A 16,043-nucleotide genomic window follows, 5' to 3' on the forward strand; every position below is an offset into this window, starting at 1 on the left:
TCCCAGCTGGAGCAGGGCAGCATTTTATCCCTGCCACCCCTGCGGGTGCTGAGCCGGCAGGCGCCGAGCTGTGCCGCCGTTCTGGCAAGCTGGTGAATGCCACCGCTCCCACCACGCTGGTGCCCAAAGCAGCCACCCAGTCCCTGGCGCAGCCGGGGGTCCGCACGCCACCAGACCGCAGAAACCCCCCGGCCGCCGGTGACGGGCACACTGGAGTCACCCCCAAAGCGCTCGGCAGCCGCCGTCCCCCCGGGCTCACCGGCGAGGTCAGGGCTGCCGTCACCGGTGCCATGGGGACCCAGTGACATGGGGACCTTGCAGCTGGAGGGTGGGCTCCCGGCGCTCGCCGGCTGCTCCCGGGGGGGTTCGTGTCCCCTCTGCCCCCCGGGGTGACAGCGGCATCGCTGCAGCAAACCTGGCACCCTGGGGACGCGGCACCTTGTCGCCTCAGGGCTGGCTGGGCTGACGCGGTGTACCGCGGTGTACCGCGGTGCTCTGGGGACGTGACAAGCGAGGGGGGCCAGCGTTAATCAGCGGGCCGCTTTCCCTTTCCTCGTCCTCATCGGCCGGCGGGGAGCAGGGCTGCGGTGTCCCCGGCCGGTAGCAGGGCCGGCGAGGTCCCCATTCCCTTCGCCACCAGCTGTGCCGTGAACGCCGGGCTGAGCCTCGCGGTGCGTTTTCCCTCCCGCTTCCCTCACCGAGACGTGGGAATTGCTGCTCCGTCACAGACCGAGCGCTCCGGCAGCCGCTAAGTGTAATTCCCGGCACTTCATTAATAACAAATTATGTAAAATAAAATTAATAATGCAGGACTTCCCAGTTTAATAATCTGTGCCGCCGCCAGCGCTGGCAGCGCTTTGCCAAAGGGGAGCCTGGGGTGGGTACCTCGGTTTGCAGGTGGGGAAACTGAGTCAGAGGGGGGGGTCAGGACGCGGGGGTGCAGACGGGGTCCGGCGCGACCGCTGCAGCGCTCGGCCTCCTCCCTCCTGGCTTTTTTGGGGTATTTTCGTTTGCAATGAGGGCTTGCAGGGCTGGGGCTTGGCCTGCCTCCCTGGCGGTGATGCTCCGGTAGAATTACCGCCCGCGTATCAGGGGCGCTCGGCCACAGCTATCGGCACAGGCGGCCGGTACGGTTCGTAACCAGCCCCGCCAGAACCGCGCACGGCTCCCCCTCGGCGGCTCCCCACGCTGCGGGGGGGGGGCTGCTCTGCAGGGGACCTTGCACAGGGGGGCCTTGCACAGCACCTTGCATGGGGGGACCATGCACAGGGGGACTTTGCACAGGGTCTTGCACAGGACCTTGCGCGGGGGACCTTGCACGGGCCCTTGCATGGGGGAGCCTTGCATGGGGGAACTTTGCACAGGAGCTTGCACAGGGGAACTTAGCACGGGACCTTGCACGGGGGGACCTTGCACAGGACCTTGCACGGGGGAACCTTGCACGGGGGGACCTTGCACAGCGGGTGCCCCCGGTGCTGCAGGCCTGTGCCACAGAGGGGGTTGATGGTCTCTGCGTGGTCAGGGGAGCCTGGGCTCCCCATGGCACGGCGTGGGTGGGGCGTTGCACCCCAGCTGCACCCTGAGGTCCCCAAAATCCCCTGGTGAGGCCGACTGCAGCAGGGAGAGACCCGGGCGAGGTGATCCTCGGGCAGGGTGGGCGGTGTGGGGACAGGGACGGGGGCTCCTCGCTGCCCCCAGCCTGGGACAGATCAGGGAGGCCTCCCCGGGAGCTCGTCCCTGTGTCCCCATCCCTGCTGGCTCTTCCCCCCCTCGTCCCTGTGTCCCCATCCCTGCTGGCTCTTCCCCCCCTCGTCCCCATGTCCCCATCCCTGCTGGCTCTTCCCCCCCTCATCCCCGTGTCCCCATCCCTGCTGGCTCTTCCCCCCCTCGTCCCCGTGTCCCCATCCCTGCTGGCTCTTCCCCCCTCGTCCCCGTGTCCCCATCCCTGCTGGCTCTTCCCCCCCTCGTCCCCGTGTCCCCATCCCTGCTGGCTCTTCCCCCCTCGTCCCCGTGTCCCCATCCCTGCTGGCTCTTCCCCCCTCGTCCCCGTGTCCCCATCCCTGCTGGCTCTTCCCCCCTCGTCCCCGTGTCCCCATCCCTGCTGGCTCTTCCCCCCTCATCCCCATGTCCCCATCCCTGCTGGCTCTTCCCCCCCTCGTCCCCGTGTCCCCATCCCTGCTGGCTCTTCCCCCCTCGTCCCCGTGTCCCCATCCCTGCTGGCTCTTCCCCCCCTCGTCCCCGTGTCCCCATCCCTGCTGGCTCTTCCCCCCTCGTCCCCGTGTCCCCATCCCTGCTGGCTCTTCCCCCCCTCGTCCCCGTGTCCCCATCCCTGCTGGCTCTTCCCCCCTCGTCCCCGTGTCCCCATCCCTGCTGGCTCTTCCCCCCTCATCCCCGTGTCCCCATCCCTGCTGGCTCTTCCCCCCCTCGTCCCTGTGTCCCCATCCCTGCTGGCTCTTCCCCCCCCTCGTCCCCGTGTCCCCATCCCTGCTGGCTCGTCCCCTCCTTGTCCCCCTGTCCCCATCCCTGCCGGCCCCAGGGCTGTCCCAGGCTCTCCCTGCCCCGGTGCCAGGGAGGTGCCAGCGCTGGGGACCCTCCTGTGTCCTAGCAGTTGGTCACATCCCGCCTGGGCTCCGGCGGCCCCTTTCCTCCCCGAAACATTTCTTGCGGGTGACGTCCCCAGCAATGGCGCGGAGGCGACCGCTGCCTTCCTCCGGGTGCCTCAACCTCCTCTTCCTCCTCTTCCTCCCACAGGCATCGAATGTCCGCGGGGAGCCAGGAACCTGCCCGGGCTGGTGCAGGAGGGTGAGCCCTTCAGCGAGGAGGCCACGCACTTCACCAAGGAGCTGGTGCTGCAGCGAGAGGTAGGGGATGCTCGCCGGCGTGGCGGCGGGGGGCTGCGGCATGCCGGCTGGGCGCCGGCGCGCGAGGGGCTGGTGGTGCCCCTGGGGCGCGGAGCTCGCCGAAGGGCTGCGAGAAAGGCAAGGGGCAGGCGGGACGGCGTGCTGCGGCTGCACCGCGCTGCTGAGCCGCAGCCGCCCCGGCCCCGCTCTCCTCAAGTGGTTTGGTGCGCTGGGAAACGGCACGTGGGCCCGGCTCGCCGCGCCGGCGAAGCCTCCCACGGTGCCGGGGCCGGCTCTGGCCCCGCTCTCCTCTCCGAGGCTCTCGTGTTGGTGCATCGTGGTTTCGCCTGTTGGCGCGTCGTGGTTTCGCCGCAGCGCCGGGGCCGGACCCTGGCAATGCCCTGGTGCGCGGGGCTCCGAGCCGGGGGGGTGCCGGGGGGCTGCCAGCGCAGAGCGGGGCCGTGGGACCCCTGCCCCCGCGGCTCCGGCGCCGCTCGGGGGCTGCGCCGTTCCCGCCGTGGGTGGGAGCCGCGTGCGCCCGCCGTTCCGTGCCAGGTGATGCCGAGAGCACCCCGGGTGTTGGCAGCCCGGCCCTAAATCGCCGCCGCGTTGTGTTCGCTCTGCCCCTAAATCTCCCCTCACTGAAGGCAACGATGGCAAAGGCGATCGGTGGCTTCTGCCGGCAGCGGCACCGGGTGGGGAGAGTGCTCCCATTTTATTTTATTTTATTTTATTTTATTTTATTTTATTTTATTTTATTTTATTTTATTTTATTCTATTCTATTCTATTCTATTCTATTCTATTCTATTCTATTCTATTTTATTATTTTATTCTATTCTATTTTATTTTATTTTATTTTTATTTTTATTTTACTTTTTATTATTTTATTTTCTTTTTTATTTTATTATTTTCTTTTTTATTTTATTAGTTTAGTTTGGTTTAGTTTAGTTCAGTTTTTATTTTATTTTATGATTTTATTTTATTTTTTATTTCATTTTATTATTTTATTTTATTCTATTTTACTAGTTTTGGTGGAAATCAGCACTGAATCATGGCCTCTGCTCTGCGCGTGGTGGCGGCTGTGGCTCTGGTGCTCTGCATTTGGCTGGCGTGGCCCTGCTTTCGCGCTCCGCCGTGCCACCAGTCCCACACCAAGGAGGACTGGGAAGGACTGGGTAGGACTGGGGACCCGGCTCCGGCCCCCAAACCCCCACCTCTGCGGTGGGAGCCAGGCCGGGCCGCGCTGCGCTCCTGCGGCCGCATCTGCCGGGAGCGGTCCTGCCGGCTCGGCGATGGGGCGGCACAGGGCGGGGGGGCTGCGGCTTGGCGGAGGGAGCCGCATCCTGCTGGGTGCTGGGCAAGGCTGCCGCACGCGTCCCGGCAAGGCTGCCGAAGCGGTGACCCCGAAAAGCACCTGGCGAACGACGCCTGCAAAAAGCAGGCGAGCAGAGAGATGACGCTTGCAGAAAAGGAAAGTGCCGAGGAAGCAGGCCGCGGTGCGTGGCCGCGCCGGGGGGGATCGGCGAGGTTTGCCGCTGCCTCCAGGATGAGGGGGGACCCATCCTGCGGCGGCTTGGGGTGCAAAGGGGGCAACCCCCCAGCAGCCGCCGCCTTGGCGAGGGTTTATTCCGCCTCCGGGACCGCCGGCAGTGGGGGATAGCCGTGGGGGAAGGGGCGCCGGGGATCCCCGCTGCGGGGCCGAGGGGCACGGGTGCATCCGTCGCGCCCGTTCCGGTTAAATTGGCCGAGGGACTCAGAGCATTCGGCCCCGGTGCCTGCCGGCGGAGCTGGAGGGTGCCGGGAATGGGCACGGGCCTCCCGGGAGCAGCGGGCGAGTCCGTGCCCCCCACGCGAAGGGGTGCGCCAGGGCCGAGCTGCGTCGGGGCCCCTCCAAGCAGATGGGGGTGCCGAGGCCGGGATTCGGAGCAGATCCGGGTCCTCTGCAGCGCTGTGCTGCTCTCCGCGGAGCTGCGATGTGCGATGGGTGCACGGCGGGTGCAGGGTGGGTGCGTGGCAGATGCATGGTGGATGCAGGGTGGTTGCATGGTAGATGCATGGAGGATGCTTTGTAGATGCAGGGAGGATGCATGGCGGATGCGCAGGGGATGCGGGGTAGATGCACAGGGGATGCGCAGGGGATGCAGGGTGGATGCACAGGGGATGCATGGCGGATGCACAGGGGATGTGGGGTGGATGCACAGGGGATGTGGGGTGGATGCATGGCGGATGCACAGGGGATGTGGGGTGGATGCACAGGGGATGTGGGGTGGATGCATGGCGGATGCACAGAGGATGCATGGCGGATGCATAGAGGATGCAGGGTGGATGCACCGGGGATGCATGGCGGATGCATAGTGGATGCACAGCAGATGCGTGGGGCTGCACAGCAGCAGCAGCGCGGCGGCTGCGTGGTGGATGAGAGGTGGATACACAGCAGCTGCCCGGCAGATGCCTGCTGGATGTGGCAGATGCAGAGGGGATGCACAGCGGCTGCGCGGCAGATGCACGGCGGATGCGTGGTGGCTGCACGGCCGACGCACGGCAAACGCCGGAGCTGCGGTGGGCAGCGGGGCTGGTGCAGCCCCTTCACGCACCGGGACGAGGCCCGGCGGCAGGCAGGGCCCGCGGAGGGAGCGGGACGACCTTGCGCAGCCTCGGCTGCTGCTAATTACATAAATCGCCCTGCAGGGGAGCGGCTTTATCTTCTCAGCCGAAAAACTGTAAATTACTTTTTCTTTTGATCTTCTGAAGGAGAAAGCATCCAGGTGGCCGGCGAGCTGGGTGCCTGGGCGAGCTGGGTGCCCGGGCGAGCTGGGTGCTGGGTGCCGGGCACCAGCGTTCCCAGCAGGAGCCGGGCAGCTCCCGGCTGCTCGCCAGGGCGGCAGGTTTGGGTGCTGCTTTGTGCTTTTCCCGCCATTTCTGCCGGGGGACCGCGAGGGCCGCGGCCGCATCCCGCAGCGAGGCTGGGTCCAGGGGACGCCGCCGGATCCGCGCTGCCGAGCGAACCTGCCGCTGCCTCCCCCCCCGCCGCCTTTAATGTGCTCTCATTAAGGTCTCTTGATATTAAAATTCCCGAACTCGTGCGACTGCTGTGATTGAAACTTCTGTGTCACCAGAGCGCGAGAGCCATTTTGTGTAATTACGCCGTGATTCATAATTTCAATATAGGAGAAGAAATGCCCTCCGCGGCCGTAGCCACCTCCCCGAGCGACTGTCGAGATAAAACTCTGCAATTTATGCGCCGATGACTTTGCTCTTCCCCGCTCTCGCCCCTTCCCTTCCCCAGCTATATTTACACCCTCACGTCGGTGCTGTCGGTAATTCCTGGCTCCGGTTAAATTAGCCGGCGTTACTGGGGCCGTGGCCTGCAGGTTCGGCAGCTCGGCCCCCCTCGACCGCACAGACCCTTGCCCGGTCGAGGTGCAGCCGTTTGCGGTGGCGGATGGTGGGATCCATCCCGGCATTGGCTGCCGGCACGGCGCGGTGAGCGAGTGCTGCTGTGCCGGTGGCTGCTCGGCACAGGGGTTCCTCCACCGGCTCGTGTGGAAACGCGGCTGCCGCCTGGGTGCGGGGGGTGCCTTTCACTTTCGGGGGGCCGCGCTGCGTCACAGTCATGGTGCAGGATTGCACCCGGCCCCGGCAGCACCCGGCTGCGTCCCGGCGCCTGGCAGGCTGCGGCTGCCCCGTGGCACCGGGCAGGGGACGGGGCGGCGGTGGGACGGGAACCAAGGCCACCCCGGGAGGGGACCTGGCTGTGGATGCAGCTGTGGGCACGGATGCATCTGTGGGCAGGGATGCAGATGCGGGCACGGATGCAATTGTGGGCAGGGATGCAGCTGTGAGTATGGATGCAGCTGTGGGTATGGATGCAGCTGTGGGTATGGATGCAGCTGTGGCTGCGGATGCAGTTTTGTGGGCACAGATGCAGCTGTGGGCATGGATGCGGGTGTGGGCACGGATGCGGGTGTGGGCACGGATGCAGCTGTGGGCAGGGATGCAGCTGTGGCTGCGGATGCACATGTGAGCACGGATGCAGCTGTGGCTGTGGATGCAGGTGTGGGCAGGGATGCAGATGTGGCTGCAGCTGTGGGGGTCGGGAGCAGCGACCCAAAATGCCACAGGTTGGCAGGCGCGGGGACGCGGGGATGCGGGGACGCGGGGATGCGGGGACACGGGGACGCGGGGATGCGGGGACGCAGGGACACGGCAGGCGTCTCCGTCCCTTGGCGTCTTGCAGCGTGTGCTCGGCTGCTGTAAACTGCTGACCCGCGTCCCAGGGGCATCGCTCTGCTTCCTTAGCAGATCCTGGAGGCTCCGGCTCAGCCGGCGCTCGCCGCCCCGCACCAGCCAGGGCCTGTCACATCCCATTACGCTCGCTCGCCCGCCTGCCCACCTCTGCCCGGCGGCGGGGGGAAACCGCCGGCGTGGCTTTCGCGGCCCCCCAGGACCTCCCGGCCCCGCGGGGAAGGCTCTGGGGTCCTGAGCCGGCCGTGGGGGGCACGACGGGTGCTTGGGGGGCACGACGGGTGCCGGGACGGCACAGCGCGGCCGCCTGCCCCCCGCCCTCGGCATCGCTGCCTCCCCGGCTGCGTTTCTCCTTCCTGCATCGACCCCTTCAGTCTTTCGCCCCATCTGGCTTCGATGCACGTGGAATTTCGATCGGGGCTCTAACAAAGCCGCAGCTGCCGGCTCGCCGCTGCCCGGGCTGAGCCGAGCGGGGTCTCGGAGCTGGCAGGCGCCGGGGGGGGCCATGCCCCGGCCGGATCCTGTGTCTCCCCAGCCCCGGGGTGGGGTGGCGGCGGTGGGACGATGGGACGGACCCCGCCGTGGTGCCGCGAGAAGGGCGCCGGCTTTGACCCCCTGCCCGCGATGGATGTGGCGCATCGCGGTGGCTGCTGCGGGTCTCATCCCGCTCCGGGCACAGCCGGTGGCACCGTGCTGGGCATCACCAGCGTGGGAGGAGGGCGACGCCGGCAGCACCGGGGCGGTGGAGCCTGCCCGGCGCGGTGGGCACGGCTGTGGGTCACCCGCTGCCTCGGTGCCACGCTGCTGCTTTTCACGGGGGCTGGGCAGGCGCTGCCGGGGCCCCCGGGGGACACAGGGCTCTGGTTTGGCTCACGCCTTCAGCAGCGGCTCGCAAAGCCAGCGTGGCACAGCCGGGAGGCACCGGGCACTGGCGCTGCCCGCCGGCAGCTGGGCCAAGGGCGGGATGAGCCCCGCGCTGCCGGCTCCGCGTTCCGGGGTGCAGCCGGGGTGGGACCCGGGGCGTTTTGGGACCCAAACAGCCCTCGGGGACATTCCCCGGACCCTTCTCTCTGAGCCGGGGCGAGGTACGCGCGGTGCCCCGCCGGCAGCGCGGCAGGGGTCGGCCGTACCCCCCGCCCCGGGGCCGCTGGCGGGAGGGACCCCCAGATTCCACGGTCCCCGCAGGGCACAACAGCCGAGCGCCCCGAGACTGCCGCGGCTTAATCCCTCCTCTGAGGACAGCGCTAAACGGGGTGGCTTCAGTAAATAAATCCCGCGATCCCAGGGAGCTGCCGGGGAGGGGAGAGGGTGAGGGGCACCTTCATCTCGGAGCTGCTCTGGGTGGCTCCTGCCACTGCGTCCCCTCGCCCCGCTCTGTGCTGCCACCCCGGCTTTGGGCTTGGGTGCCCACCCGCGCTCCCGGCTGTCCCCAGGCACGATGGGGGTCTTTAAACCATGGCAGCCCCTCCTGGGGTGCAGGGGGGTGGCAACCCCCTCCGGGGCGCAGGGGGACGGGGTGACAGCCCCCCCCCGGGGTGCAGGGGGGTGACAGCCCCCTCCCGGTGCACAGGGGTGGGTGCCGTCCTTGGCTGCATCCCTGCTGCCTCCCTGGAGCGGGGGGGGGGGGGGGGGGCGGGGGCCGGGGTTTTGCGTGGCGGGTCTCTGGAGGGTGATTCCCTTCGGTTTCCACGGCAACCGGATGATGGGGACATCCCCCATCGTCCCTCAGGCCATCCATCCATCGCTGGCTGCCTCGGCGCCGTGGGGCCGAACAGCCTGGCCGGCGGACGGGGCTGCCCGGAGGGGAGCTGGGGGCTGACGGCTCCAGCCCCCCATCACCTTCCCCGCAACCCCCCGCTGCCCTCGTGGTGGGAAATGGCCCGAAACGTCCCTGTGCCCCAGGGCGCTGGGTGCGCTCCGCTGCCTGCACCAGCCCCTGCCAGACCCCCCGGCCCCTGCCAGACCCCCCCAGGCCCCCCAGCCCCTCCAGCCCCCCAGTCCCCCCAGCCCCGCAGCCCCGCAGCCCCCGGCTCCCGTTGCAATGCAGCGGTTCCCAGCCGGGCAGCGCGGCAGAGGCTGTTCCCGCTGACGGATCCGCAGCTCGGGGCCCATTTCCCTGCCAGCGGCGGGTGCCGAGCGGTAATTTTAGAACAGGGTCAGGCCTGTATTTTTAGAGCGGGGCTGGCGTTCGGCTCAGCCTGGCGCAGGCAGCGCGGGCAGCGCCCGGCCAGGCCGGCAGCACCTCGTTTTCCAGCAGCTGCCGGCGCTGCCCGCTCGCCTTCCTCCCCTGCCCGCGGCCCCCGGCCCCTCGCGCCCTTTGAAGAGCTTCTCCCCGCAATCCCGGCTGCCGGCGCCTGCCGGGTCCGCGGGCTTTTAACCTCCTCGGCTAACTGCCCGAGTCCTCCGGGACCTGCGCGGAAAGGAGCCTTTTAGTTTTTATTCCCTTTTCTTCTTTTCCCCCTCCCCTCTTTCACTTGTGCGCCTCAAACGCGAGGTTTTAATTCAAGAAGCGGGGGACGGGGACAGGGGCTGACAGCCCGCAGCCAACGTGGCACGTTGCCGTGGCCTCCCCAAGCCGGGACGGCGCGGTGCTGGCCGCCTCCATCCCTGCTCACCCGAGCGGAGCAGCGGGAGCGAGCTGGAAAGCCATGGCGGCACAGAGCCGCGCCGTGCCGTGCCATCCGCGGTGCCGGTGCTTTGCAGGGACGCTGGGGATGCCCCAAGCACCAATGCCCGTGAGAGCCCCGGGGTGCAAAGCTCGGCTCTGCCAGCACGGCAGCCCGGGACGGTGCTGCCGGATGAGCCGGCGCTGCTCCGGCATGGCCGAGGCTTCCTCGGGCCGGCTCGGAGGGCCTGGCTGCGAAGAGGAGGGGAATTATTTGGCGCTGTTAACGACACCGCTCCCTTCGGACCTCTCCCAGTCGTTATATACAAGCCAGTACGTGGAATAGCGGATTTATTCCGTTGCGGCCCCCGGGGGCACGTTGGGCACGCGGCCACCAGTGCCGCGGCGGCCCGCTCCGTTATTGGCCAGCGATGATGGGGCTCAACGGGTGCCGGGGGGTCGGGCCCTCCCCACCACCGGGACCCGGCACCCACCGGGCAGGACACCCGTCCCGCAGCCGCCCAAACAGCCACGCGTGGGGCTGGACCCGGCTTTGCGCCACGGGGAATCGTGAATCCGGCTGGGAGCCCTTCGATAGCGGCTTTGTAAATCCCCCCGGCGCGGGGGTCCCAGCAGCGCGGCCCCTGCGGGGGGTTGTTCCCTTCTCGATCGCCTCGCAGCCCGCGTTTTTCCTTTTAATGGTTTTCGTGCGAGGCTCCGGCTGCTGTGTCAGCAGTTTGCGGCAGCCCCGGAGGCCGCGGCTCTGCGCCGGGCTGGGAAGGGGCAGGCAGAGACCCTGCCTGCCTGCCTGCCTGCCCGCCCCTCGGCGCTGCCTGCCACGTGCCACGGAGCCGGCGACGGTCCCTGCCCGCCTTGGGGATGCGGGGAGCCGGAGTCCTCCGGGAGCAGCAGCTCTGGCCCGGGCGCTGGCAGGGCTGGTTACAAATTCAACGAGCCCTCGCCAGCGGGTTTCAGCCCCCGCGCCCTGCTGGAGCCTTCGAGAAAAACCGAGGTGGAGACTACGGACCAAAGAGCGGGAGAGCATCCCCGGGAGCATCCCCGGGAGCACCCCCCAAGCATCCCCCGAGCATCCCCGGGAACATCCCCGGGAGCACCCCTGGGAGCACCCCCCCAAGCATCCCCTGAGCATCCCCCGGAGCATCCCCCACCGCCACGCTCCCTGGGGTCGGCATCCCGTGGGTGGGACCGGTTACGGGATGGTGGGTGAAACCCGCCTCTTGCCAAGGCCTAACACCCCTCCCCGACGGCATCCCTCCTGCCGTAATGGCAAGGCGTCGCTCTGGGCGGCAGGAACACCCCCTTGGTGATGCCGGAGCCGCTGCGACGGCTCTTGCCTTTGAATGCCATGTGCCGGCACAGCCCGGCCAGGCGCCGGTGCCTTGCCGTGGCCGTGCCAGCTCTGTCACCTCCTGGGGATGGGGACAGAGGGTGTGCGGAGCGTGGCACGGGACAGGACCGGGACACTCTGGGGCGCCGGGCGGCGGAGGGGAGAGCTGAGCGGCTGCCGGTGCCAAGGCAGTGCCGGGAAGGTTGCCGGAGCCCCGGCCCACCCCTTCCCCGTCGCGCTCGCGTTGTGCAAATGAGCAGCCTCGTTTTGACAAGGTGCCTGATTTAATTACGTCGGCCAGGCTGCCGGCTCTCCCCAAGGTACGGACTATTTTGCGTCTTACCCGGCACCAGCCGTCCGCGGGGTCCCGCCGGGCTTTACCGGCGTGACGTGGGGGCCGCTCGCCCGGCACTGATGCGCTCCACCTCTGGGAGCCGGGCCACGGCAGCCGGCACGTGGCCACGGCGAGGAGGCCACGCGGAAGCCGGGATGCTGCCCGGGGACGTCGCGGCGGAGCTTTGGAGAGCCACGCTCGCGCTGCGCTGGCACCCCGAACGCTGCCGGCCGCCCCCGGAGCCGATGGGTTTTCCCAGCCCTGGGGGACCCGGCATGGGCTGGGGGGGGTCCCGCTGTGCCATCCTCCGGACCCGCTTCGGCGTTAACCCAATTTAGGAGGTTCCGACCCGTAAGGGCAATTAGGCGGGGACGGCGCGGCACGGCGCGGCAGCGTTATGCAAAGCAGCCCCGGCAGTTGCTAACCTGATTATGCCGATGGGCCCGGCAGCCGCCCGTGCTGCAATCCTAATTACCTGGGGGGGGACCGGCAAATAAAAGCCTCTCCTCCTTAAGAAAAGCGCGTGCCGCAGTCTGCGGCTCAGGCTTGGGGAAAAAAAACAACCAGAAAGCGGCCTGGCACGTGGCGGCAGCTGGGCCGGCGCCGGCACAGCCCCGTGGTGCTGCCGGGAAGGAGAGGCAGGATGGTGCTCAGCCGCCCCTTGCTGCCGATGCTGCTGCCGTGGGAGCTGTACAGCCCGGCGGCTGCGGTGGGGCTCGCCGTGCCTCAGTTTCCCCACCTGCCCCAGTGGAGCCCGGAGCGGGGACGGTGCCGTGGGTGCCCGGCGCGTGGTGTGCAGCCGGAGGGGAGCGGCAGCGTGGCAGGGAGCTGGCGGCTGCCGCTGGGACATGGCTCAGCTTCGCGCTTCTGGGTATTTGTGATCTCAACGAGGACGTCCGTCCATCCGTCCGCCCAGCCGGGGCTGCCGGTGCAGCCCTTGGTCAACTCGCCCACCCGCTTTCCTCCGCCGCCATTGTTCATCCTCCTCTTCCTCCCGGCCGAGCTCCCTGTGCCGCACGTGGGCCGCGCCGGCCGTGGGGAGCCCGTGCCGGGGCACCAGGTCCCCGGCACCCCCGGAGCCGGGATCTTGCAGGGGCTTTGCCGTGCAGGGAGCTGCTGCAGCGACGTCCCAGGGTCGCACCGGGCGAGGACAGGGACGGGGACAAGCTGCCAGGCACCGCCGTGCCGAATTCGGCTTCCCGCTGCCGGGGACGGAGCAGGGTGGGGGACGGAGGTCCCCGGCGAGCCACCACCTCCTCCTGCCCTGCGGGGAGGGTGGGTGCCCCCGCGGACCCCGCGGGGCTGGGGGCTGCGGGCTCCTCTTCCTCGCGAGCCGGGCTGCGATAGCACAGAACTAAAAGCAATAACCGGGAATTTGGCGGCGGGCCCCGACACCGCGTGCCGGCGGGACCCGTCGTGCCGAGCCCCGGGGACGGCAGCCCGGGCAGCGCAGGGGTCCCCAAACCCCGGTCTGGGAAGGGGGACCTCTCCCGGCCCCGGGCACTCACGTGACACCGGTGGGCACGCCGTGGCCGCCACGTGCAGCCGGGGTGGGGGTCCTGGCGGTGGCCCCCGAGGCTCCCACGGTGGCCCGGGGACACATGCACTGCCCAGGGAGGGGGTGACCCACACCGGGGCGGGGGAGCAGCCAAATTCCTCCCTGTCCCCTTGCCTGCCGGGAGGCTGAGGGGATATTTTTACCCGGCGGCTCCGGCTGCTGCTGACTCACCGGCCAGGTGAAGCCCGTGGGCCGGTGACTAACCCGCCCCGGCTCATTTTGGGCACGAGGAGGTTGGGGCTGGCGGCGGCCGCGGTGCTGCCGGTGATGCTCCGGGAGGATCAATGGCTCGCGGCCCTGCGCTCGGCTAATCCGGTCGCGTGCAGGCGGCGTGATGGCACCGGTGCCGCGGCCGCCCGCGTGGGGACCCCGGCTGCCATTGCTGTGGTGAGGTGCCCCCCAGCTCCGGGGGCCGTGGCGGGTTCTCACCCCCCCGGTGCGCCCTCTCGGCACCCCGGCAAGGCTCTGCCATGGTGGCCACTGCGCCGATCCCGGCAGGAGCTGCCCGCTCCTCTGGTTCTACCGGAAAATCTCCCCGTCTGCGGAATATCTCGGGCCCAAAAAGCGCACTTTTTGTCGTGCGCTGATGAATCGAGCCTTAAATTCCCGGTCGTTAAATCTCCTGTGGATCATCCGCTTCCCTCCTCTGCGAGCATCCACACCCCACCGGGCCCAACCGGCAGCGCCAGGCCCTGGCTGCGTTCCGGCACGCTGCCGCCGCAAACCCGCCGAGCTGCAAAACACACACACACACAAAAAAACCAAACCACCCATCTGCAGCACCGGAGCCAAAAATATCCGCAGCAATAAGAATAATTAACAGGAGCCCCACGTCAGGTTGCGTGCCGAGCGGCTGGGAGCCCACGCCGCCGGAACGGCGGGCATGGCCCCAGGACGGCTGCCCGGTGACACCACGGTAAGGGGACCCCCGGGAGGTGCTGCTGTGGAGCCCGGTGCGACGGCAAGGGGCTCGGTGCCCCGCGCTCAGTGCTGGCAGGGTCCTCCACCGCGTCCCGCCGCGTCCCGCCGCGTCCCGCCACCCCTCCAGCCGCAGCCGCCGGGGCGGGCGCGGGGAGCATCCCCCCCAGTCCCGCCGCCGCGGGGGTTTCTCAGCGGCTGCCGTGACATTTGCTTTTTTCCTGAAAGTGCATATTCTTATTTAGTAAATATTTGCCTTTTCCCAAGCACGGTGGCTAATTACCGAGCTGCTCTTGCCGAAACCCGCCGCCGTGCGCAGGCGGGGAAAGAAAAGGCCCCGGCACTGGGGCCCCTTGCCCCCGCTCCACCCGAGCACCCCAACCTGCGCCCACGCTGGCCGCGGCGGTGCCAGGGATGCGCCCTGGGGTGCCCCGTCCGGCTCTCGGGGCGCTGGCAGCGCCACCGGTGCCCGCTGGCACGTGCCGGCGTAGAGGCCGGTTGCCGCCGGGGAGGTTGCCATAGAAATTATCCTTAACAAGCCTATAGGTTTTAATCACGGGATGCTGCAGCTGCCGCGCGGCCCCCGCTCCCCTCCGGGCTCTTTTCCTCGTTAAACCCGCCGGGATGGGGGACCCGCCGTGGGGCAGCCGTGGGGCGGCCGTGGGGCAGCTGCGGGGCGGTTGGCAGGTACCCAGCACCGGTGGGGTTCGGCGTGGGGCCCCCCCCCCAGCCCTGCCCGCCGCTGCCTGTGCCGGAGGCCGGCGTGCCCTTGGCGGCCGGGCTGGCTGTCGGCAGCGAGCGGCAAAGCATCTCTGGCAGCTGAAATCTCGCGTCCCCCCCCAAAAAAAGCCCGGGGGTGGGCGGCGGGCGGATGGCGTGCGTGCGAGGGGGGGCCGGGCCTGGCATCGCCGCCGGAGCCGCCAATGAAAGGCTTTTATATTCCTGGCGCTCCGTTTTTCGCATGGCTCTGCGAAGCCGGTGACGAAGGCATTGGCACGGGGCTGCCTGCAAATACCCACCCGCCCTCGTCCCTACGGCTGGACGTCCGTCTGTCCCTCGCCTGGCAGTGCCGGCTTTCCCCCCGTGCTGCTCCATCCCTGCAGCCCTGGCCTCCTGCTCCCGGCCCTCTGCCCGCACTGCCACCCCCCTGCCTGCACTGCCACCCCCCTGCCTGCACTGCCAGCCCCCTGCCCGCACTGCCAGCCCCCTGCCCAAAGATGTGGTGGGAGATCCAGGCAGGAAAGTTTCGCCCTGGCCTCATCTGAGCACGCTGCAGCCCCCCGAGCACCCTGCAGCCCCTGGAGTGCACTGCAGGCCCCCAAGCACGCTGCAGCCCCCTACCCCATCACGCTGCAGCCCCCCAAGCACACTGCAGCCCCCCAAGCATGCCGCAGCCCCCCACCCCATCACGCTGCAGCCCCCCGAGCACGCTGCAGCCCCTCGCTAACCCTGCAGCCCCCCGACTGCATTGCAACCCCTTGCGCTGATCACACTGCAGCCCCTGATGCTGATTGCGCTGCAACCCTCCATCCCACCGCATCGCAACCCCTTGCACTGATTGCACTGCAGCCCCCGAGCACGCTGCAACCCTGCATCACCTCACACTGCAGCCCCTTGCACTGATTGCGCTGCAACCCCCCTGATGGTGCTGCAGCCCCTCATTGCTCTCCAGTCCCCCAGCTGCTCTGCAACCCCCCTGGTCGCTCTGCAGCCCCCGATCGCCCTGCAAGCCCTCCACCGCATCACACCGCAACCTCTTGCACTGATCACACCGCAGCCCCTCTGATCGTGCTGCAATCCCTTGCACCCCTGCATGGCATTGCAACCCCTTGCACCCCTGCATCACATTGCAACCTCTTGCACTGATCACGCCGCAACCCTTTGCACCTCTGCATCGCATTGCAACCCCTTGCAGTGATCACGCCTCAACCCCTTGCACCCCTGCATCGCATTGCAACCCCTTGCACCCCTGCATCACATTGCAACCTCTTGCACTGATCACGCCACAACCCTTTGCACCTCTGCATCACATTGCAACCCCTTGCAGTGATCACGCCGCAACCCCTTGCACCCCTGCATCGCATTGCAACCCCTTGCACCGGTCACGCCGCGCGCCCTCCATCGCCTCGCGCTGCAGCCCCCTGCACCGGTGCCACCGCAGCCCCCCGTCCCCCCTGCATCGCCCCTTGCCCCC

At 68.4% G+C, this 16,043-nt stretch overlaps 1 protein-coding gene across 1 annotated transcript in view; it reads left to right on the top strand.

Moving 5' to 3' along the window:
• The window catches only part of SND1 (staphylococcal nuclease and tudor domain containing 1), a 132,481-nt gene that overhangs the window by 99,776 nt on the left and 16,662 nt on the right, over positions 1-16,043 (top strand). Inside the window, exon 16 of the mRNA XM_087765992.1 lies at positions 2,752-2,861. Within this exon, the coding sequence (XP_087622118.1) occupies positions 2,752-2,861 (110 nt within the window). The remainder of the gene's footprint in view (positions 1-2,751; positions 2,862-16,043) is intronic.

The sequence above is a fragment of the Nipponia nippon genome, unplaced genomic scaffold, assembly GCF_047370975.1.
Source record: "Nipponia nippon isolate SJK-2023a ecotype South Korea unplaced genomic scaffold, ASM4737097v1 scaffold_3, whole genome shotgun sequence".
Taxonomy (NCBI): domain Eukaryota; kingdom Metazoa; phylum Chordata; class Aves; order Pelecaniformes; family Threskiornithidae; genus Nipponia; species Nipponia nippon.